The 23,366-nt window shown below is 49.0% G+C and overlaps 1 protein-coding gene across 39 annotated transcripts in view; it reads right to left on the minus strand.

Moving 5' to 3' along the window:
* The window catches only part of NAV2 (neuron navigator 2), an 820,834-nt gene that overhangs the window by 22,655 nt on the left and 774,813 nt on the right, over positions 1–23,366 (minus strand). For all 39 annotated transcript variants that reach the window (XR_014837192.1, XM_085011765.1, XM_085011759.1 and 36 more), the window contains 9 exons: positions 22,459–22,542; positions 21,957–22,068; positions 20,204–20,349; positions 16,844–17,016; positions 9,322–9,475; positions 8,034–8,196; positions 7,225–7,325; positions 4,762–4,857; positions 2,447–2,615 (listed from right to left, as the gene is read on the minus strand). Coding sequence is in view for 38 of the 39 variants with exons in the window: in XM_085011765.1 (XP_084867891.1) it covers positions 2,447–2,615; positions 4,762–4,857; positions 7,225–7,325; positions 8,034–8,196; positions 9,322–9,475; positions 16,844–17,016; positions 20,204–20,349; positions 21,957–22,068; positions 22,459–22,542 (1,198 nt within the window). In the remaining variant the exon portion in view is untranslated. The remainder of the gene's footprint in view (positions 1–2,446; positions 2,616–4,761; positions 4,858–7,224; positions 7,326–8,033; positions 8,197–9,321; positions 9,476–16,843; positions 17,017–20,203; positions 20,350–21,956; positions 22,069–22,458; positions 22,543–23,366) is intronic.

The raw sequence follows: 23,366 nt of genomic DNA on the forward strand, positions 1-23,366 counted from the left end.
CGGCAGCACCAGATGGGGCTCCGTGGCGGGGTGGCCTGTTCCAGAGGCAGATAATCTTATCATTGTTTGTACAGATGTTTGGACTGGTCTCAGGAATGGGCACTCCTTTTGCTCTTCAGCGCTTGCAGTGCTTACCTGCTCACCAGTGGGGAGAAATGCAATTTAAGCTCACGATGTATGAGGCTTTCCTTAAAGGGTTCTTGGCATGGACAGCTGTTGTTTGGGTGTGCCTGGCAGCCTTCCCTTCTTTCTTATAGGAAGATCATTCCAGCTCATTCAAGTAGGGCTGACCTAGCACGTTTTTCCACCAAAGGCATGGGCTTGGGACCAGGCTGGGCCAAAGCCTCTCCCTGGTCACAGTGACTGTTTCAGTGATGGGCATTTGACTCGCAATGGGCCAGAATCACTACTAAGCGTTTTCTGTCACACTTAGGCAGAAAGACATTTTCTCTCTCTTTTTTTTCTTTCTTTTTGCCTTTTCTAGGGCTGCTTCCCAGGGCATATGGAGGTTCCCAGGCTAGGCGTCTAATTGGAGCTGTAGCCACCAGCCTACGCCACAGGCACAGCAATGCAGGATCCAAGCTGCGTCTCTGACCTACACCACAGCTCACGGCAACACCATATTCTTAACTCACTGAGCAAGGCCAGGGATTGAACCCGCAACATGGTTCCTGGTCGGATTTGTTAACCACTGTGCCACGACGGGAGCTCCAAGACATTTTCTCTCTTTTAGGCTCCTAGGCTTGAAGGGTGAATCAAGGCCATTCATCAACCATGTGTAGAAAGCTCAAAAAAAAAACCAAGCAAAACTGAGGTAGGCCTAGTCCTGCCGGTGCTGCTAGAACAGCTGGATCCAACTGTGCTTGAAGCCTATTCCTGTTGATTTTCCAGATACCTGAGCCTTCTCAATAAAACTAGTTTTTTTTTGTTTTTTTGTAGGGCCGCATTCATGGCATATGGTGGTTCCCAGACTAGGAGTTGAATGGGAGCTGTAGCCACTGGCCTAAGCCACAGCCATAGCCACGCCAGATCTGAGCCACGTCTGCAACCTACACCACAGCTCATGGCAGCGGCAGATCCTTAACCCACTGAGTGAGACCAGACATTGGACCTGTGTCCTCATGGATGCTAGTCAGATTTGTTTCTGCTGAGCCACAATGGGAACTTTGATAAAACTAGTTTTGAGTAGGTTTCTGTCGGCTGCAGCCCAAGGCCATGCTTACGGAATTATGGAATTGTGGAATGTCTCAAGATAAGGCTACGAGTGAGGTTCAACCAGGAACTTGTCACTAGTGGAGGGAGATCTTCATTCCTGATGATGAAGAATGTTGGGGTGCTTTTGGAAAACCTCCCAACCAGGAAAAAAACTTGCATCAAACAGCCCTCAAATTATGCTGTTAAAACTATAGCCAGAATTAGTGCCTTACGGGGGAGAAATAAGACACAGTGAAGGCTGAGGTTAGGACAGTGTTTATCAGTCTATTGCTTTTATTCTTTTTCTGGCCACACCCGTGGCATATGAAAGTTCCCAGGCCAGGGACTAACTCCAAGCCAACGCTGAGACCTATGCCATAGCTGTGGCATCCTTCAACCCATTGTGCAGGGCTAGGAATCGAACTTGCACCTCTGCAGTGATCCAAGCTGCTACAGTCAGATTTTTAACCCACTGCACCACAGCAGGAATTCCTACCAGTCTATTCTTAAGACGGTTCATAAAATACAGGGAAAAAGGGTTTTACAGTCAATACATTTGTGTCAGACTTGATCAGGCAGCCTTTTTAGCAGCAAGAATCAGGACATTAAAGGGCAGAGCATTTAGAGAACTCTGGCTCCTTGCCCCTCTGCCCCCGCAAACCCAGATGGGGATAATGATGTCATTTCCCAGACTTATCTGACCGTAAAACTTTTTTTCCCCAAAATACTTTGTGGGCCCAGGGTTCCAGGGAACATACTCTGGCCTGGGCATAACCTCTCTGGGTGATGAAGCCATCGGAAGCTGTGGCAGCACTGTGCGTGGGCAGGAGCTTCAGAATTTCCCCAGGGTGCTCAGAGCAGCTCCTCTCTAGCCCACAGCAAATTGTGGTTTCCCCACTTGTAGGACGAGACCACTCCAAGGCTCGAGGGCAAGGGCACCTCATTGGTATTGGCAGAGCCCCATTTCAACAGGGTTCTTAGGATTCCATCATCTCAGAGTCGGAAGGCTAATGGGACCTTCTATTATATAATTTTAGCAACAAATTAAAATTATTTGTTTGCCATGGTGGTTGAAAAAGCTGAGGACTGTTCAACTTGCTTAGAGCTGACTGTAACTGAAGTGGAAGGGGAAAAAAAAAAAACCCACACATACACACACACAAACAAAACTGAGGCCATAGGATCCCGTGCCAGGTCACAGAACAAACACTGCAATTCTAGAAGCTCCCACTTCTGCTACTGGCCGGATTACCTTTGACGGCCACTGAGATGGTTGTGTTCTCCCCGACCAGGTAGCCACAGGGGAGAAGCTCGGGGGTCTCAGAGGTGCTGCTACGCCTGATCTCCCCAATGCTGTAGCCGAGGACGCTATCGGAATTCAGTCCCAGCTGACTCACTGGGTCGACGTGAACAATGTACTCCTGGAAAAGATAAAATAAAGACCTGGTGAGAGATGTGGCGAGAAATCTGCCTGGGACTCACGTTTTTACTGGGTGATTTACAATCTCTTTTCCTCTTTCTCAGCTCGTGTCCAAGTTGCAATCGAGCTGTGGAACAAAGGGCAGAAGAACTGACTTTCTACGGGAAGGATGCCCTTGTATCGAAGGCCTCTCTCTTTTTTTGCCTTTTAAAAGGGCCACACCTGCAGCACATGGAGGTTCCGAGGCTAGGGGTCGAATAGGAGCTGTAGCCACCGGCCCGTGACACAGCGACAGCAACGTGGGATCCAAGCCTCATCTGTGACCTGCACCACAGCTCACGGCAACACGGGATCCTTAACCCACTGAGCGAGGCCAGGGATTGAACCTGTGTCCTCATGGATGCTAGTCAGGTTTGTTTCCACTGAGCCACAACGGGAACTCCCTCACAGGCCTCTTAAAGTACAGATTTATTTAGTTAGTGATGGGGGGTGGGGTGGGGTAGGGTTAGGCAGGAAATCCTAACGAGACTGAGAACATTTAGTCTGAATGAATCAAGCACGGAAAAGTTCTGCTGCTTTTCCTCCAAGTTCGACTGATGTTTTGAAGATATCAGGGCCCTTGACTGCTGCTGGAAAATGCATGAAAAGGTAATTCTGACAAGAAATCTCTTCGCCAGCCTTTTTTGGCTGAGGTCAAGGACCTTCGCAATGACAAAGGGAACAAGACCCAGGGCTGCTAGAAAAAAAGAAGCCCTTGAGTTTTCAAACAACAAATGAGTGTTTAATTTGGCAAGTGTTCAGTTTTAGGTGAGTGACCAAAAGGTTTTGGATGAGTGAACTTGGTCCACAGGCTCCGAGGTGGCCAGACAATGATGGAGGTGGCATCTTGATATAAGCTTCTACCTTAATGGTCTCATTTCCTCAAGTGTGATTCCCTACAGGCTCTCTTCAGCCCCAAACTGTCACCTTTCTAATCCAAGGACGTCCCAAACGCCCATCAGCAGAGGTAAGGTTTTGGCCAGGCAGCAGCTCTGGCTGGTCCTAAGCCATTCCTGTCTCTCACCTCGTTCTGCAGACTGGTCTCCCGATGGGGAGTGAGCTTGGGTCAAAGAACAGAATTTTTCCTGTGTGAAGACCTGAATCTAGATGCTAGGAGACTAGAGAGTAGTAGTTACGGGTCAGGTTTGAAATCAGACCAACTCAACTAGATCACTGTGGTCTCTGTCACACACAAAAAATGTGGGCCATTATTTTTTTTATGTCCACATCCATGGCATATGGAGGTTCCCAGTCAAGGGATCAAATTGGAGCCACAGCTGCAACCTACACAGTAGCTGTGGCAACACCAGATCCTCTAACCCACTGCATCAGGCAAAGGATGGAACCCTTGCCTCCACAGTGACCTGAACTGCTGCAGTCAGATTCATGCTCACTGCCCCAACAGCAGGAACTTGGGCTATCATTATTAATCACTCAGGGAATGTGATTATTGAGCACTTCTGGTTGTTGCCCTATTTCAGATCAACAGAAAAAAATGTACCGAAAGCTTCTTTCAAACCACCCAGGAGGTCACGGTTTACCTAGATGCTCATTTGTGATTTCTCCTGCGGCAAACACCCTCTCCAATGATGCGATGAGAATGAACAGAAAAATAATTGTGCCAACATCCCTGACACCAGCCAGGGGTCAGAAGTCACTGTCACTCATAGCACACATCACAGACTCTGAGGTGTTGGCACAGGACGCTGGGCAAGTTGGATCCAATTCCTCCACCAAAATGAAGGACAGAAATGTGATGTCTGAGCCCCAGCGCCACATATAAGAGGACACAATTCTTCAGTGAAGAGAGTGGGGGCGTTAGCAGTTCACTGTGAGAGCTCATGGAATTGCTCAAGGCTAGGGCAATGACTCCCTGGCTGGCCAACCACTGCCCAGGGCAGACAAGGGCAGCTGATCCTGTTACCAGTCTGTATTTACCATCCTCCTTTTGCCACTTGAGGACCAGGGGACAAGTCCCAGCAACGTAAGGATATGGGAGAGGGGACAGGCCTGAGACATGACCAGGTTCAGGATGCAAACCGCCCTTTCCCTCCCTAGACCCAGGCCCCCGCTGCAGATTGCCGTAGCCGTCTTCTCGAAACACTTACTTTGAACAGCCGTCTAACCACCCCATCGAGCACATCCCACTTCGTCTTGCCACTAACGCCAATGCAGCCAATGAGAAAGAGGTGTGGTCTGGAATCCTAAGAGTAAGGAAATGTACGCAGGTGAAAAATGGGTGGACCTTTTCTGACTCAGGTTAGCAGAGGACTCAGATGGTCTTAGAACTCCACCTTTAGAAAGGGGACTAAAAGTCCAATTTGTTTTAACACCAGATGTAACTTGGACTGAATGCAATAAGTCTGAAACACTTTCCTCCTCTACTGCAAAAATAGCAACCTGTAGGTCAGGAAGAGAGGATCCCTTCTCTTTCTAGAAACTTCTAGCGAGTGCACGCCTCATATGGTGCACAGATCATACCTCCCTTGCATAGAATGTTCTCCCCTCTCCTTTCTGCCATGTTTTCCCCTTCTAAATTTTGCTTACCAACTCACCTCTTCCAGGAAGCCTTCAGTGATTAACCCACCAGGCTCAGGGCTCACATTCACCAGTTCTGTACACAACTTATATGGAGATATATTAGTCCATATTGGTTTATTTTTAGGTATTTGTGTTATTTGTCTATCAAGTTTGTGTCCTTGCCAGATCTTAAATTCCTTCGGTAAAGAATATATTTCTATTTTTTTCTTTTCTTCTTTTTTGGTTCTTAATAGTATTGATTTCTTGTACATGTTCAATTCAGAAGACTAGTAAAACTCTGGGACGTTCACAAAAAAATCATCTTTTTCTACTTCTTCTGCAATTCTGCCCATAGGGCTCTGCCTAGTGGGGGCTAAATGATCACACTAATGAAAGGACACTAACAGAACATTCCATTCTGTTTGGTTTTAAAATATTGGACATGCTCATATGAATACAGAATTGGGAGTGGTGGGAGGTGGGGAGGGGGTGCATTTGGCAGTTAAGCAAATTTAGCAGAGAAAAGAGCACCAGTCTTGCAGCAAGATGATCTGGCCCCACCACCTGCCCTGGGAACTTAGGTGTGATGCCTGGGTCTTGGATGTCTGAATTGTAAAATGGAGATAAAAACATTTGGGCCACCAACCTCATCTGGATGCTGTGACCCAGAACAACAGAGGTTTTGAAAGTGACTCAAACGTTAGTGAAACGTAAAATCTGTATTGATGATTATTACAATAAAATGCATTCCTAGGTATCATTTGCATTTATTTATTTATTTATTGTCTTTTTAGAGCCGCACTAGTGGCATATGGAAGTTCCCAGGCTAGGGATTGAATCAGAGCTGCAGCTGCTGACCTATGCCACAGTCACAGCAACACAGGATCTGAGCAGTGTCTGCGACCTATACTATAGTTCACGGCAACGCCGGATCCTTCACCCACTGAGTGAGGCCAGGGATCTGGAATCTGTGTCTTCATGGATACCAGTCGGTTCATTTCCACTGAGCCACACAGGAACTCCACACTTGCATTTATTAACAGAATAGCATAAGAATGGATTTCCCCCTTGATAGTCTATTCCTCTACTAGCTAAGCTCTGAAAATGGTGCAGTTTATTGGCTCTTTCTAAACTAGATGATGCTCAAACCCTTGGCAGCTCCAAAATCCTGGGGCTACCCTCTTCAGTGAGACTAGACAGCCAGCCACAAAGCAGAAGCCCCTGGGAGAGAAGTCTGGGTGCAGATGCTCTGTGTGGATGGGCACTGCAATCTCCCACGCTCTCAGAGCCTGCAGTAGCCTGCTGGCTAAAACACTAAGAGATATCAAGCCAACAAAAAACTCAAGGGGACTTACATGAACGGATCCATGAGGTCTTTCCCCACTCATCTGAGAGAGGGTCATGCACAGGATCATTTGGATTTGATCCATGGCTAAAAATCAACTTTGACTGTCAACTCCTACCCCCACCCTAAAACAGTGTCTGATGTGGGTACCACCTCTAGACTGTGGAAGAGAACAGAAACTACCCAGAAAGCTCAGATTCCCCAGGCTTGGCAAGTCAGGATGCCCCCTACCATCTTCGCTTCTAGCCACCTGGGTGCTCCCCGTCTTGGCCGCCTCTGTCTCCCAGTGTCTACCTGCGCAGAAGCCTCTGACGAATGGATAAAACTGGTGCTCTTGGTCGGCTGAATTTGGTCAGCTTATTTCTGTACCTTCTGTGCGAAATGTGCTTAGCTGCCTTTGAAGTGCTTTGGGCATGATTTCAATTCAGAAAAGCCGTTTCCGACTGATGTTAGTATTTAGTTACATGAAAGTGCAATGTGGACCGTTTTTAGGACTCTTTATAGACATGAGAGAGCGGGAAGGGCAGCTTGCTCACTTTCAGAGCGTCGAAATGCAGCTGGGGATTGGGGTTAGTTAGGCAAAGTGTTCGTGCTATTTCCAAGTCAGCTCAGGCTCTGCGGTGGCGAGGTGTGACGATGAGGTTGCTAAGCTAGGAGTTCTACCTGGGAAAAGGACAGGCCGGGCGGGACAAGGGATCCAACTAACCTCCTTCCACTTCATTTCCTCCTGAAAGCTGACAACTATCTTAACATGCCTGCCTCCTTCCTTCCGAGCCGAGCATTCACCAGTGTCATCCAGCAACATGTCTGCGAATGGAAAACATCAACAGCCTTAGGCACATGGGGACAGCGAAGCCGGCTTCCTGACACCCCCGCTGCTTGTCGGCACAGCAGCGGGACAAACCAGGTGTCGGGGTGCGGGGTGGGGGCGGGGGAAGGGGAGAGGGCAGAATGGAGAATGCAACCACAGAAACCAACAGTGGACCAACCACGGAGCCAGCAGGCCGACGATGTACCCTGCCAAATGCAAGTGCGAGGGACTCAACCGAAACGATGGCAACAGCAGCATCATGGAGAAAAAAATCAAAGCGTCAGCCTCGATAACGCTTACAAAGAAAACCTAGATCATGTGGGCTAATTATCACGCCAGCCTGGAATCCAGCCCCAAGGCAGGAAGGTCATAAACCAAGCGGTGGCCCCGAGTGGGATCGGCTACCATGGGGGGTTGTACGCAGCATACAGCTTGCAGGTCAGCCTCTTAAAATGGATCGAACAGAACTCAGCATGGTGGGTGAGGGGATCCAAGCTCACAGCCTAGAGAATTTGGGGTGCTGGAGCAAAGCATGACAGCAGTCTAACGGCTGGGCTCATGTTGGTAGCAGACGCACACCCAGACACACACACCCTAAGTGCACACGCGCCTGCTGCCTCCCCATCTGGTCTGCTGATCTGCTCATCTCAGGGCTCTTGCTTAGAAACCAGAGTGCCACCTGCAGGCCCCGTGATGCCACTCACCCAGGCTGCTGGACTCAGCGAGGTTCAGGCTGTGCTGGGACAACCCCATGGACTGCCTCGGGGAGGCAGAGAGGGACACCTGTGAGGGCGCCCGGCTGCAGCCGCTGCCTTGAGACTCCGACTTCAGCCGGTCATTCTCAGCTTTCAGCTTCTCTATTTCACTCTACAAAGGGTAAGAGAGAAACCCATTTACTAGGCGGATAGAATGCCAGCAAGCCTCTTCTGGAGGAGGGATGTGAAAGTTCCCTGCAGCGTTCCAGCCAAGGCAGAGTAAGTTACACCATCAGAGGGACTCAACAGTGGTCACAGCCTCTGCTGTGTACATAAGACCTCTCTGGCAGGGGAGGGTGTGAGATCTGGCCTTTGACAGAACCTTAGAAATGTCTCCGAGTCTGCATGGTAAGTGGAAAAAGTTTTATCTATGAAGTTTGAGAAATTCTGGGCTTCTCAAACCAGACCTTTACAGCAGGACTTCTCAGAGCCTTCAATGAGGTGGTATGCATTGTGAAGCTGAGAGGGGCACACAGTGTGCAGCATTTCCAAATGCTGGTCAAGGAGCTTTTCTTGCACAGAGCCTCTTGTGTTCCCTTCTTTCCCTAGACTTTTCCTGAGGTCTAAATGGGACCTAGAGGTCCCATTTAGTAGACCTCACAAGGGGTCTTTTACACAATGAATGTTCATGAAGAAGCTACTCTATGGTAAGCATTGGAGCTACATCCTGAGAAAGGACTGCAAAATAGAACAGTCAGAAAGACTCAAATGCCTTTCATCTGTGTCAGAAGGTGAGAGGGGCCGTAAGAACAAATCTATCAGGTTTCAGAGGAGGGCCCTACACTAACTCTTCTATCTGCAGGATTTGGAAAAGTTTTGCTGAGGAAGAGGCATCAGGCTGAGCCTTGAGGGAAGGGTCCAATTTGGATGTGCAGAAGGCCATCCCGGGGGAGGGAATAAATGAAACAAATTCCTGGGGCAGGCAAAAGGAGCAGACAGTGGCTCCCTCAAGCTGGTGAGTGGATTTGGAGGTGGGTGGGGTTTTAAGAGGAAAATGGATCCTGCCGGGTAGGGGGACAGTGCTGCATAAATGAGGCAGTGGCAGAGCCCCTGGGTCTTACAAAAAGAAGGGGCTTGGTTACTCTTACACTTTCAAAGACTGCTTTCAGCACCATGTGGGAAGGCGTGTAAAGAGAGAGGGCTAGGAAAGCAGACTGCTGCCAGGTTCGGCTGCAGCCCTAGAGCGAGGCAGGAGCAGCCCCTTCCCAGCAGCCTGGGGCTCAGCCCGTGTTCTCACCTGCATCCTGTTCATGGCCTCGCGGAGCTGGTCGAGCTGGTGTGCAGAGCTGAGGGCTTCTAGGCGGATGTCGGTCAGCTTCATCTCCTTGTCTCTCAGCTCGTTTCGGAGCTGCATGACCGTCTCGGCTTCGCTGTCCATGCACTCCGAGATGCTAGAAAAGGGGGAATGTTATTGACCAAGATGGCTCCATGTCCATCATTAGGTTTGTTCAGGAATGACCCCGTAGCCACAGCTGCCCAGTGCTTCCTGGAGGGGACAATATCAAAAGCACCTGAAATGGGAAGGTTCCCGTCGAGGCTCAGCGGTAACAAACCCGACGAGTATCCATGAGGATGGCGGATGGATCCCTAACCTCGCTCAGTGGGTTAAGGAGTCAGTGTTGCCATGAGCTGTGGTGTAGGTCACGGATGCAGTTCGGATCCTGCATCGCTGTGGCTGTGGCGTAAGCTGGCAGCTGTAGCTCTGATTCAACCCCTAGCCTGGGAACTTCCATATGCCACACATGTGGCCTTAAAAAACCAAACCAAGTCGAAACAAAAAATTCCAAAGCACCTGATATGCACAGACTTGATTGCTTCAGTAGATTCTCTGCAGAGCCCTGGCCATCAGAACAGCTTCAGCATGCCTTTTAGCCAAATTTCAGTGATCAATGGATCAACAGAAGCCACTGAAAAGGGAATACTAACCTTGGGGGTTTGAAATGCCCCATGATGTATAACATAGCTGGGCACCTATAATGATACTACACGGTCCTTGAGATCTGAACCCAGAGAAATGAGGTCAACTGTCTGTTTTAAAGATTAGACACTCCAGGGTCAGACAGATGGGGGTGATCTTTATTTGCCAAAAGATACAGGTAGAAGGAAGAAGCTAGCGTGCTTCTGATCACATGCTAAAACCCATTCCCCTAATAGCATCTCGAGAGAGCAACCTTCATTCTCCCACCCCCATACTGCTTAAGCAGCCCGTGCCAAGGAAGAGAAACATCTCAGGTAGGGAGACAGCAGAGAGGATGAGGCGACATGAAAGCCAACATTTGTCTGAAAATGTGCCACAGCGTGGCGAGCTGTCCTTCTTCCCCAGGTGGACGCCAGATCAGGGGGCTGTGAGGTCCTGTGAAAGCCTCTGTTTTAAGATGTGGTCCTTCCAAGCTGGGCTCCTTATTTTATTAGTTAGGTTTGCCCTTCAGATAACCTGACAAGTCAGCACAAGGTGGAGGATCGCAAACATCATGCTGAAGGTTAGAAAACGGAACGTTATAAAAGACAGTTCAACCAGAAGATCCTGTTGATTTCAAAGATTATAGGAGCTAGGTGCAGAACGATCCAGAAGAGAAAGCTTTGACACTTCTTGAACTGAAAACTGAAAAACAAAAAAAAAACAACTCAAGTTCATAAAGTTACAAAGCTCAGGCAAATTATCTCTGAGACACGGTGAGCACGTGGTCGCTGCAGAAATAATCAAGTGAGCCTTTCCAAGACCCAAGTACTGGATTTGAGGCCAAACCAAACCCGACCTGGGAAACGGGTAGAGGGTGTGGAAGTGTTAACTGCCAAAGGAAAACCATGATAACTGTTAAAAGAGATGTAATTGTATGGGGGGGGGGGTGGCCAGAAAGAACTAGAAGAAAAATTTAACACCTGAACAGCCAAATCTTTTTGGTGGCTCTTTTCTTGACCTGAGGCTGAATTGTTTTGAGAGATACAAAACCACCTTTTATTTTTTAAAAGTTGTCAGCAGCCAAGGAAACTTCTCCACATCAAAATCTGAAACCTCCAAGAGACCCCTGAAAATCTACCTATTCCCATTTCATACCTATGAGAAACAGAGGCCAACAGATTCAGGACTAAAAGGGCTAGGGAGACAGTGATGTCTTTAGAAACTAGATCATCCTCCGCCGTCTTCCACTCACCCTCTCTTCTCCCAGCTCTCTGTGCTTTGAATAGCCTGTGGTTTGTAGGGTTTAACTATACAGTCATGCTTCTTTTGGTTTAGGAGGTTTACAGGGAGAGCTTGTAAAAACTGGTTCTTTCTTGAGAGAGGAGTTTGGTTTCCGGGTTTAAATGGAGTGTAAAGTCTGAACAAAATTCCCATTGTGACACTCTGGATGAAGCCAAAACCATGCCCTGTGCAGATCTCGAAGATTCCAGTTCACTGCCGAGAACAATCAGCTTTGGTTCCCACTGTCCGTTACATGGCAAGGCATTCTGCTCTAGTTTTTCACATGGTCTGGGCTTTTTCCCCAGAAAACTTTCTCAGCAAGAAAGACCACAGTTCCCTGGTACGTGCTTTGTGGAATTTATCACACGGGTTACTTTGCAATGCTTGGTCAACTGATGACTTTACAAAGGGAAGGAAACTAAAAGGAAGAAAGTCTGACAGGAGTCACTGCACCAAGAGTCCAAGGTGCCCTGCACGCCACCAGCCAGTTCCCAGAAACACACACTTGCTGAGCTGCACAGGAAGGGTATCCTACAGCATAGAGATGATGCTGAGAACAAGCCCCAACTAAGAGTTGGTCTCTATGCCTAATGCCCAGGACAGAGCCTTCTCTCCTAGATCCTACCTGCATTAGACTTTAGCTGTGTCACCGAGGCTGGTTGCTCGTGACAGGTCTCTCCCTGCATGGCTGCTGGTTCTTCCAGGACCAGGGTTTTTCTCAGCCTCATCTGTAATGTCTGATCACACTGATTACCACATAATGGGTGCTTTGCAAATGCTTACTGAATATGTGGACCACTGGAGTATATTATTTAACGTATTACGTGCACACTAACTCTAGGAAAAGGTACTACAATTATCTCCATTTTAAAAATGGGGAGGCTGAGGCATAAAGAGCTTGACCATGCCCGTGAACTACATCCAGCAGGCACTCAACACCTGCTTGTCCCCTGATGTTAAGTTTTTCCTCCTCAGGGCCTAACACTTGATTCCAGCAGATTCCCGCCGCCTTGCCCAGGAGGCAGGGCTGGGGGCTTTCCTAAGTTTACACACCGAAGTGTGGGAAACACTGCCTTCCCACACACCCATTCCTTCTACCCACGGGGTAGGAACTTTCTAGGTCCTGAACTCCTCTGCCTGTGGGTTCTTCTCTGAACTCCCTCTCATGTTTAGATCTGCACATTCTTACAAACCTTTCAAGGCTGGAAAGAAGCATTTGCTCTCTGCCCACCCTTTGGAAAACGAGACTGAGAACAAACATCTCCAGTGTGCATGGATTGCTGTGGAATGTCAGGAAGGGGCTGCAGAGCCAAGAGCAGCCCCACCCAATCCCCACAGGGACAGTGGTTTGGAGGGTGTGCTCCATCTATGGGCTCTGGGAGTCCCTCCCACAGGCTGACAGCACCCCTGCCGCCCTCCCCTCATCGCACTATCAGGCAGCTTTTGGCTCAGTTACAACTCCCACCTCCAAATGGTTTCTTCTCTCTGCTCCTGGGTTTCCACCCACCTCGCTGGCTGCTCTACGTTCTCTTTCTGGACCTCAAAGATCAGAGAGCCCCGGAGCTCAGTCCTTGCCCCTCTGCCTCTTCTCCATCTCCCTCCAAACCCTATGGCGAATGCCTCCAGTTTTCAGCATTCAGGATCACATCTCTCAAATCTCTACCTCCAGGGACACCAGACTTGCTGGCATCACCACAGGGGTATCTTCTGGGTAACACACAGTCCAAGCAGAGCTCCTGATTGCCCACTGTCTCTGTGTGCATCTCCCACCCACCCAGAAACAACACCGCCACATACTCACGTTGCAAATCTAGGAATAGTCAAGGATACTTCTCTTTCCCTCACACACCACATTGCCATGTGCTACCAACTTTCCTTCCAGAATAAATCCTCAATCCATCTAGGATGCACCACTAGCATCGCTCACTCACTCCACTTAATATTTGAATGCCTGCAAAACCAACCTACCTCCATGGAGATTCGACTGCAGACTTGGGGGGAGGGGTTTTGGGCAAAGAAAAAATAATCAAGGAAAAGCTACATGACAGGTGGTATTTACCAAGGGGTTAGAATAAAACAGGGGAAGGGGGCTGTTGGGAGTGCTGACTGGTGGTGGGTGTCGTTTTATGCAAGGTGCCTGGGCCAGGCCTTACTGACAGGGTAACACTGAGCAGAGACCTGAAGGAAGTGGGTCTCTGGGCAGGGGTATACCAGGCAGAGGGCAAAGGCCTAGAGATGGAGAGTGTGAGAGTGGGTCTCTGGGCAGGGGTATACCAGGCAGAGGGCAAAGGCCTAGAGATGGAGAGTTAAGTTCAAAGAACGGTCTAGCGGGGGTGGGGGTGGGGGGGTGCTGTCAGCTTCTTCCTTCGTCTCCCTCCTCTACTCCCATTCTGATATATCCCTTATCCTTACCCACCGAACACAGACTCATCTTCATGAAATGCTAATGCAGATGATCTCGCATAACTCGCCAGTGTCTGCCCATCACATAGGAAACCGGAGACAAGTTTACTTTGGCTTCAAAGCCTCACACGTTCTAAGCACTGCCTCCGAGTGGCCTTCTTTCCCACCACCTTCTCGTGCCCACCACGCGCCAGCCATACTGGGAAGCCCCCCTTACACACACCAGGCCTGTTTCCGGGTTCCCTGCGCTATGTGCGGGAGGCTGCCCTGCTCACTGGGAGGCTACGGGGCAGAGGTGGCTCTGTCTCCTTCCCGGGCACACTGAATGCACTTCTTCCCTCCAAGGTCCTAAGCCCTGCTTGGCAGGCAGGACAAAGAGGTGATGTGAGTCTCTCCCAGGCCTGGTCCATAACACCCGCTTGCAGGACCGCCCTGCTCTCCCCCTGCCCGGTGGCTGGACACTCAGCAGAGGACACAGCCCCTAAGATGGAAGGAGCCTCTGTGCCGGCGTCACCACACTGTAGCTGCCTGCTGATGAGGCTTGTCTGTGCTGGGTTTGGAAGGAACCAGAGATAACCAGATTTCAGCTGCATGATAGGAGGCCTTTGCTGACCACCCTGTCTGCAGGTGTTGCCACGGCACTCTGTTGCCCAACACACCGCTTCCACGTTTAGCCTGAACCCTTAGCACCATCAGATTCTTTCAGATCATCCATATTTATGTTTACTGCCCATCTCCCCCCCTCACACACAGGGCCTATCAGACTGGGGCTTTTTTTTTTCTTCTTTTGAAGGCTGTACCCGTGGCATAGGGAAGTTCCCAGGCTGGGGTCAAATCAGAGCTGTGGCTGCTGACCTACACGACAGCCAGCCACAGCAACGTGGGATCTGAGCTGCATCTCAGACCTACACCACAGTTCACGGCAACACTGGATCCTTAACCCACTGCATGAGGCCAGAGAGCGAACCTGCATCTTCATGGACACGATGTTGGGTTCTTAACCCGCTGGACCACAAGGGGAACTGTCAGACGAGGGTCTTGACCATCCTGTACACTGTCGTGCCCAGAGCCGAGAATGGTGCCTGACACAGAGCAGACGCCCAGAAGTGGAAGGAAGTCTACCATGTCATTTTCCCACAGTCCCCAATCCCCAGGGGTGGGAATCTGGTTAACAGCCTCTTTAGTCTCTCAGGAACCGTCTAAGTCGTGTCCTGCTTACACAGGCTATCATATGAAAAGCTTCTATTAGTATATAAAGAGCCGATGAGGAGTTCCTTCTGCTCCTGGTCAGGGAAACAACTGGCACAGGATGCTCTGGGGTGATGGAGCTGAGTCTCAGGCAGCCTGTCCTTTATTGACCCCCTGGGGGACATCCTGCAGGCCAAAGAGGACTCACTTCGCCATCTTCAGTCTAACCCCTCATGCCAGCGCACGAGAGCATTGGGCAGGCACCACAGTCCAGCATCAGCACTCCCCTCCCTCCTGCCCAGCGCTTGGGTTTCATCTTGCCAAGAACAGAAATGCCCATCCCCACAGCCACCCTATTACCAGGGTGCTCCCTGAGAGAAGAGGTGCTGCTAATCTAAGTAAGATGGAGGCCCTGACGTGGCCATGTGTCACTGGTGGGTGGGACCCTCTGCTCTGTCTCCTCACGTCCACTTCCTGTCTTCCATGTGGTCCGTGCAGGTGATGTGTTACAAAGACCTGGCCCTCCCTCTCACCTACATTGCCTGCACCATCTGGTGAGCTGGCCTTGGGACACTGCTTCAGGGGGTTCTCTCTGCAGGCAGGTTGGCTGGGTGGACTTGGGGGTGGCCCCACAGAGCCAGCTGCCTGAGACAGGAAGGAGGTGGCCCTGCATAGACCGGGTCTGACTGGGCCCTCACGAGAACCCAGCAATGTAGATGTCATTCACCCATTTTCACCAGGGAGGAAACTGAGGTGTCACCCTCCCCCATATGCCCCTATCCAAACCCAATGCTTGGCTGTTCTGAGCCTTGTCACAGCCCCTCTTCCCCCTGGCACTGTCTCATCTCATGGGAACTGCCCTTGCAGACCATTTGAGCTACAGTTTTTCTTCCTCTCTCGCCTGGTTCTACCAAGGTCTCTGGAGGAATTCAGCCCTGTGGGGTCAGGGCCATCTTCCTCACTGCTGCAGGGGGCCAGCTGTGCTGCCTTTCAAGCTGACACCTGGGTCCCTGACTCTCTGTCTCAAGCGTCCAGAGTCTGGGCCTTCCGTTTTTAGGTGGGGCACAGGACCGTTTCCCTATGTCCCTGATGGAACAGAGACGAGCGGGTGCTCAGTGGGAACCACGGGAGGTTGGCTGGGCAAGAACAGACGACTCTTCCCTTCTATGTAATCAGGTGCCAAGGGGAACAGCACCTAAGTGGATGCCAAGTGAGCAATCACCTGTCTTATTCAACGAGCTCTTGCTCCTGAAGAGCCCTGTACAAACTGACTCATTTACAACTGACTAGGAGAGTTCACGGTTATGAGTCACCTTATGATACATAGAGCCCTCTGGTCATGAGAATTGTCACTCAGTCTCTCTGCTTTTTTAAACTTCCAGCCTCAAAGTGCTGATGTCAGGCAAAGAATCAACACTAAATTTTTCTTTTGGCTGCCCTGAGGAAGTTTCCAGGCCAGGGATCGAACCCATGCCACAGCAGTGACAATGCTGGATCCTTAACCCCCTGCACTACCAGGGAACTCCAACATTAAATTCTGATGGAAGAAAAGCGTAATGTCTCTAAACCCTGTCACCCAAATGAACCCAAATTTCAACCCAACTGCCACACTTCTACTGTCATCTCCCTGAGACAGCCTGATGGTTGTAGCTTTTCACATCCACTTATCTTAGGGCAGGATAAGCAGACAACCATTACTGCAGTTTGACAAAGAAATGGAAACAGAGAGAAGTGAAGCTGCTTGCCAAGCCCAGCCAGAGAATTATCCACGTGGACGTCAGCAGAACAAAAGCTCCCGTTTCCTTTCTCCTTCAACCTCCCCAATCCTGAGATGCTGAAAGAACATCCACAGTTTTAGGGATGCAAGATGCAAAGGACCCCAAGGAGCAGATATAACCTAACAGGACTTCTAGCTGATCCTATTTGCGAGGGTTCCCAGGGACCAAAGATGTCGCCTGAAAGGAGTGACCCCAGCAGACAGACTCACAGAGAACTGGAGTGAGAGTTCCTCAGCAGGGGTGTGGAGCCTGTGGAACCGTTGTGGGGCAGCTTTGGCGAGGAGGGCAGAGAAGAATCCGTCATCTCTTCAATGTCTGAATGCGAGGAGGCCGACTTGGGGGACTTCTTCTTCCCAAAGGCTTGCTTGAAGGAGCTGCGTAACTGAACACACAAGACCGTCAGCCTGGCTGGGGTGGCCGCCCACCCTCAGGGTCTTGGCAGCCTGGAGACATGCAGACCAAAGAGCAAATGACTTCTTCCAGGTTCTCCCCCGACCCCCACCCTTCCCCCACCCGCAACGAAAAAGGGTCCCAACAGCTCTCTCGCATCAGTGAGAATTAAGGGAAGAAGAGTTATCTGGTGTTGACAGCTCAGGGGGGGACTGGACCTGTGGGTAACATTCCATGCCTACTCTTGGGTCAAGACTAGATGCCAACAGCAAGACAGAGCCTGGCTCAGCAGACGGATGTCGGGAGCAGGGGGTTAACAGCAACAAAGCACGGTGCTCAGACACGGTGACGGATGCGGATGAGGTTAGTCATATCAATGGATGGGTTAGCTTGGTATCTGATATTAACGTTGGTCTTGCTTACCTCATTGACCTGCCAGAGAAAACGCAAGCAAAAAAATGGGGAAGGGGGAAGGAAAAAAGACAATTTTTAACAGAGAAAGCCAGTGACAGGGAAAGCTGTGGACTTTTCAGACATGACATGGCTAATAATAAACACTATACAGAGAGGAGGTTTCTGGTAGAATCAGGAACCTTTCAAAGCAGGAAGGGCATCTTCCTCTATTGCAAGGAAGGAGCAGAACGGCAAGTTGGGAAGGCCTCGTGATTCGAGATCTGCCAGCTTCTGTCTGGTTGAAACCACTGCCCCACTTTTCTAGACCCCTCACTCTTCCCTGGCCTCTTATCAATTACCTCTAAGCCTTAATTTTTTTTTTTTTCAGGGGTGGGGGTGGGGCAAGTCTTCTCTTCTTAGTAAGGGTAGCTTCACTGCTGCACTGGTCCCAACATGGGCTGCATAGCTCTATGATATATGTACTGAGCAGCTCCTGCTGTCTTTTTAGACACAAACTATAACAAAGGCAGAAAATCAGCCATCTCGCTTGTTGCTCAAAAAAAGGGAGAAAAGGATATTTTAAAGAAATGCATTCACCATATTGGGAAAAAGGAACTGGTATGTCACAAATGCCCCAAACCATGAGATGGATCTGAAAATTCTAAGGAGAACATACAACATTTAAAGTGCCAAGTCTCCTCTAAAAGCCATGATAAGCATGGATCTTTCTCGGCCAAAAAATAAAGTTTCATCTTGAAAAAAAGCTTTTTAAAAAAGTAATTTCTGCTCTCTAAAGGCTTTTTTTTTTTCCTTCTGAAAACACATTCTGAGGGTTTTCTTAGCCATTCTGAAATAATGGGAATTTTCTCCTATCAAAGTTTCACCCAGAAGTTCCCTGGTGGCTCAGTGGGTTAAGGATCCAGTATTGTCACTATTGTGACTGTTGTGGCTCTGGTCACTGCTGTGGCTCAGGTTTGACCCCTGGCCCAAGAATTTCCACATGCCGAGGTTGTAGCCAAAAAAAAAAAAAAAAGTTTCACTCATAACAAACTGCATGTCCAACTTGTGGGCAAGTCTGGATCCCATTTCTCTCCTGTTCCCTACTTCTGGCCATATTTCCAGAGAGCAGTCACAGAAACAGAAGAAATTCTGGCACACAAGCCATCAGTCTAGATCCTTGCCTCAATCTCTGGTAAAATGCCAGGTAGAAGAGGAAACTGCAAAGATTAGACAAAAATTAAGCTTTGGGATTATCTGAGGATGCCAACTATCCATCCTCCCCAATTGCACTGATAACCAAGAATTGTCTTAAAATAAGTTTTATGTCCTGAATTGAAGAAAATAGATAATCACAATTTTTCATAGAAAATAATTCTCATCACTTTGAAAATTGGACCATATTTATCAACAGCATATTAGAAACAGTGACATGAGTTAATTCTATTTGTTTAAGTCATGGCAAATGAGTTGACCAAAGTCATTAGTAACTTCAGGAAAAACTTAATGAGAATGATGAGAGGGTCACACTGACTTGGCCATTTATTTATTTAGTCTTTTTGTTTTTTTAGGGCCGCACCTTCGGTGTACGGAGGTTCCCAGGCTAGGGGTGGAATCGGAGCTGTAGCTGCCAGCCTACGCCGCAGCCACAGCCACTCGGGATCTGAGTCACGTCTGCAACCTACATCACAGCTCACGGCAACAGCAGAACCTGAAATCACTGAGCGGGACCAGGGATTGAATGCACGTTCTCATGGATACTAGTCGAGTTCGTTAACCACTGAGCCACGATGGGAACTCCTGACTTGGCCTTTTAGCTTACCTCCAGTGCAAGTCACCAACAGCCCAAACGACTAAATCCTCAACTTTTCCATCACTAGACCTCGCCACCCATCCACGATAACACACAATGAGTGAGAAGTGTATGGAATGAATGAGGACACTGAAGCTACTGTAAAGACAGGATGCTGTCAGCATTGACAAATGGGACCCTGTGAGCACTGGCCACCTTCAGATCAACTTGGGGGGTCCATGTGCTAAAGTCGAGGGAGCAGAAAATGTCCATCAGAATGCCACAGCCCCAACAGCAGAACTAAAAATTGGGTGGGGAGGTGGAATTTTCCAAGAAGAATGGGAAACTCCGTTCAAGATGCCACAATACAGAAAGTTAAGTAACTCCAGGGATTATGGAAACAGACCAACACTGCACTGCAGACTGGTTCTATTAAATTTTCCGTTTTGAGGTATGCCTCTCGCTCCCCCAATATAGAATCAATCACTAACTGCTTAAAACTACATTATGAAATTTTTACTTATACCACACAGTCAATCAATTTTCTAAGAGCAGTGTGCTTTAATGCTATCATAGCAACTGTGCAAATAAATAGATAAGGGCTATGGTTAATGATGCGATAACTGGTGATACACATGGCAAAAACTACTTTGGAACTAAGGAAAAACCACTTAAGAGTAACTCTGCTCTAGTTCCTGGAACTTTGCGGCCAGCATATGATGATGAAGAATTAACACAGATGAAATGAAAGATGAGTGCTGCACGTAAAGTCTCATGAAACAGAAAAACTACAGGGAGGTGGTTATTTCATAAATCGAGGGCTTGGCTGAGCACAACATTGATTTTAGTAGAAACCTGTCCACAAACCACTTCTTTGGATTGACTCCCAAACGTCTATGCCCTGAAGTGAAGAGCTCGACTGGGCTTTATCTGGGGGGACACCGTTTCTGAGACTGACCCTGTTGGTACCCACGAGAGTCTCTGGATGTGCACTCACCCAATTCTTTCTCTTCTTCTTCTTTGAATCACTCTCGATGTTGCTACCCACGCTGGAGTGGCTGGTGGCGCTGTTGATGCTGGACACGCTGTCGGAGGAGTGCTGTCGGCGGATGCGGAGGTCCGTGGGCTGGGAGGTGCCGTTTCCTGGAGACCCAAGGGAGGAAGGACATCAGGACCTGCTGACTCGAGCCCCTACCTTTGTTTCAAGATTTGCACCTAAATCCACACACCCGAGGACCAGTAGGTACTTCCCATTAGACATCACCTTCTGTCCCCTAATGCTGGTTTTAAGGTCCTTGAGCAGGTGGGTGCTATGCGCTCCTTGGTCAAATAAAGGAGGGCTCTCTCCATCTTACAAAACAGAAGTCAGGGGAGCCTTGGAGAGATGCTCCGCCCCCCATTCTTTTAGGCTTTAGACAGTCACTAAAATGCATCCCTGAGTTGTAGCAACAGTCACTTATGTTGTGAGCACCCACTCCTTTGCTCTCCATGCTCCTGCTGTACCAGTGTTCTTTCATGCCCGTGGACAAGCCATGCCCATCTCCTCTCAGGACCTGACAGGTGCTGTTCTCTCTTCCTACAAGGCACTTCCCCCTCTGCTCTGCCTGGCCAGCTCTTTCCAATCTTTCCCACATCACGTCTAGCCTCGCTGTTTTGGGAGACCTGATGTCTGAGATAACAGGGGTACTAGAAATAACTCGGCCCCCAAACGGCAGTGAGACCAAAAAAACATTTGGAGACAGTGTTCTCCACCAGCACAGACAGAACGACTGACAGCCTGGTCTTTATGAGCACAGTTCCAGGGGGCAGACTTCAGTTCTGGCCTCACTTCTGCTTTTTACACTCTGTGAGCTCAGGATGGGACTCCCACCTCAGAAGCCCAGTGCAACGTGGAAAGGACCAGTACTACACTCATAAGGGTGTGTGCAGAGAAAATGCGATAATTAAATCACCCTGAGCAGAGTGCTTAGAACAACGGTGCATGTTCCCTAAATGTTAGCTATCACTATTCCTTTTCTATTAAGTACTCTTAATATCATTTTTTCCCAGAGGTAACGCCTCCTCATGCCCACATCTCACCCACCACCCCAAGTAAGATACACAAGGACAAAGCAATTCCCTCCAGAATATTTCTTGAGACAAGTGAGAGGTGAACCTGTTTCAGGTTGTCCCAAATCAATATGCACATATCACAGCACTGATAAAGTTAAGGCTGTGAAATACACTGACACTCTGCCAAGAGAAATATCTTTTTTTTTTTTTTTGTCTTTTGTCTTTTTGTTGTTGTTGTTGTTGCTATTTCTTGGGCTGCTCCCGCGGCATATGGAGGTTCCCAGGCTAGGGGTTGAATCGGAGCTGTAGCCACCGGCCTACGCCAGAGCCACAGCAACGTGCGATCCGAGCCACGTCTGCAACCTACACCATAGCTCACGGCAACGCTGGATCGTTAACCCAATGAGCAAGGGCAGGGACCGAACCCGCAACCTCATGGTTCCTAGTCGGATTCGTTAACCACTGTGCCACGACGGGAACTCCAGAAATATCTTTTCTTCCATTCTGAGATATATCAGCGAAGAGGATGAGCTGGAACGGCTGTCTTTCTAGAGGCCAGAAGTAGGTGGATTAGGTGTCTTCTAGGACCTGTTTGACCTATACGGGAAGCCCACCCTCGGGCAGGAAAGTTGCATCATATGCTGCCAGGGGAGGGTTCCTAAGGGCAGGCAGGTCGTTGGCAGTTTCTCTCAGTTTACCTTTGCAGTTGAGCTCTGGGGTGTTAATTACGCCATTAATGGCAGCCTGGGCAGCTGCGTTCTGTTTCTTCAGCAGCTCAATGGTTTTTCTTAACTCATTCAGTTCTGAATCCTAATGAACAGAAAAAAGAAATACTTGTCATCCCCAAATTGTTCTGTACGGAGTTCAACTGCAATGCAACTTAGCATCAGCTTAGAGGAGGGTAGAGAATGAACAAGTCCCACGAAAGCTTGGTCTCAAACATGAGGCTAGGTCCATTTCAGCACGCACACGTGAGCACAGGAAAGTAGAAGGAATGCAACAAAGATCTGTTGCTGAAACTGTCACGGCCCCTCAATCTGGATCCTATTTTTATGCAACAGACCTTTTCCTTCAGGTTCAATTCCAATAGTTCAACAAGTACCCAAAAATCTATATGACCCTCTGGGATAAATGAAAATAACGTCTTTAGGTCATTGTTCATGCTCAACAGAGAGGAAAAGAGCGTCCTTTCTGCTTTACCTTCTGCTCCGCCGTCATGGTTAAGCTCTGGAGCCGGATGGTCATGTTTCCAAGACTCTGTTCAAAGGCTGCCACAAGGTGAGCCTGGAAGAGAAAGACACCCTTCCCTTACACTTAAGCCTTCAGGTACAATACCTGGCAAGGTAGGAGTGCCTAGAGGGTGCCAGGTATTAGAGACAAAATCCTAATGGGCTGCGTAGGTCAGTACCTGTCCACTTCAGCCCCACCCCCTCTGCTCCTGGGGACCCAGCTACTCCACGCTTCACATCCTCCAATGCTCCGTGCTTCTTCCCACTGTAGAGCCTTCACGTGCTTTCCCCTCTGCCTCCAATGCTTTCCACCCAACAGCCTCCCAAACAGGCTTTTTACATATCCTTCTCGAGAGAGCTCAGCACACACCTTCCTGACACCCCCAGACTGTGTGGGCTCCCTTGTATTCACTTTCACAAGGACACGGGACTGCTGATCTGTACTTTGCGGTCTTACAAGCCAAAACAAACACATTGTTGTGACTGCTGCTGTACGTCTGTCTCTACAGCACTGCAGGATGACTGTCTGTTCCCCAAGCACCAAGCTCACCGTAGAGGCTCACGCTGAGCATGTTGGTAGGATGAATGAATAAAGCGGCTGGCAGATTTTGCTTGTTATAATCCTGGTTAATAAAAAGCTACTGAAAGGTCCATCTGCTACCTCCCCTTAGAGAACCTGTCCCCTGATCCCCCAAGAGCTGTGATTTTCCCTGGGGCTCCCCTGCACTCTTATATACCTCTGTTAGAGGACGGCACCCGATACACCCTTATTTTATACATTACAAAGACAGTTTTCCAGATGCTGCCAATTATAGTGGAAATATGCATCCAATTTCCAGAGATGTTAAAAACATGAAAAAAATGTGTATCTTAAATTTG

This window comes from Sus scrofa, chromosome 2, assembly GCF_054392235.1.
Source record: "Sus scrofa isolate SSC_HxYL_T2T_F1_AM1 chromosome 2, Sscrofa_HxYL_maternal_Yorkshire_Landrace_v2.0, whole genome shotgun sequence".
NCBI classification, from domain to species: Eukaryota; Metazoa; Chordata; class Mammalia; order Artiodactyla; family Suidae; genus Sus; species Sus scrofa.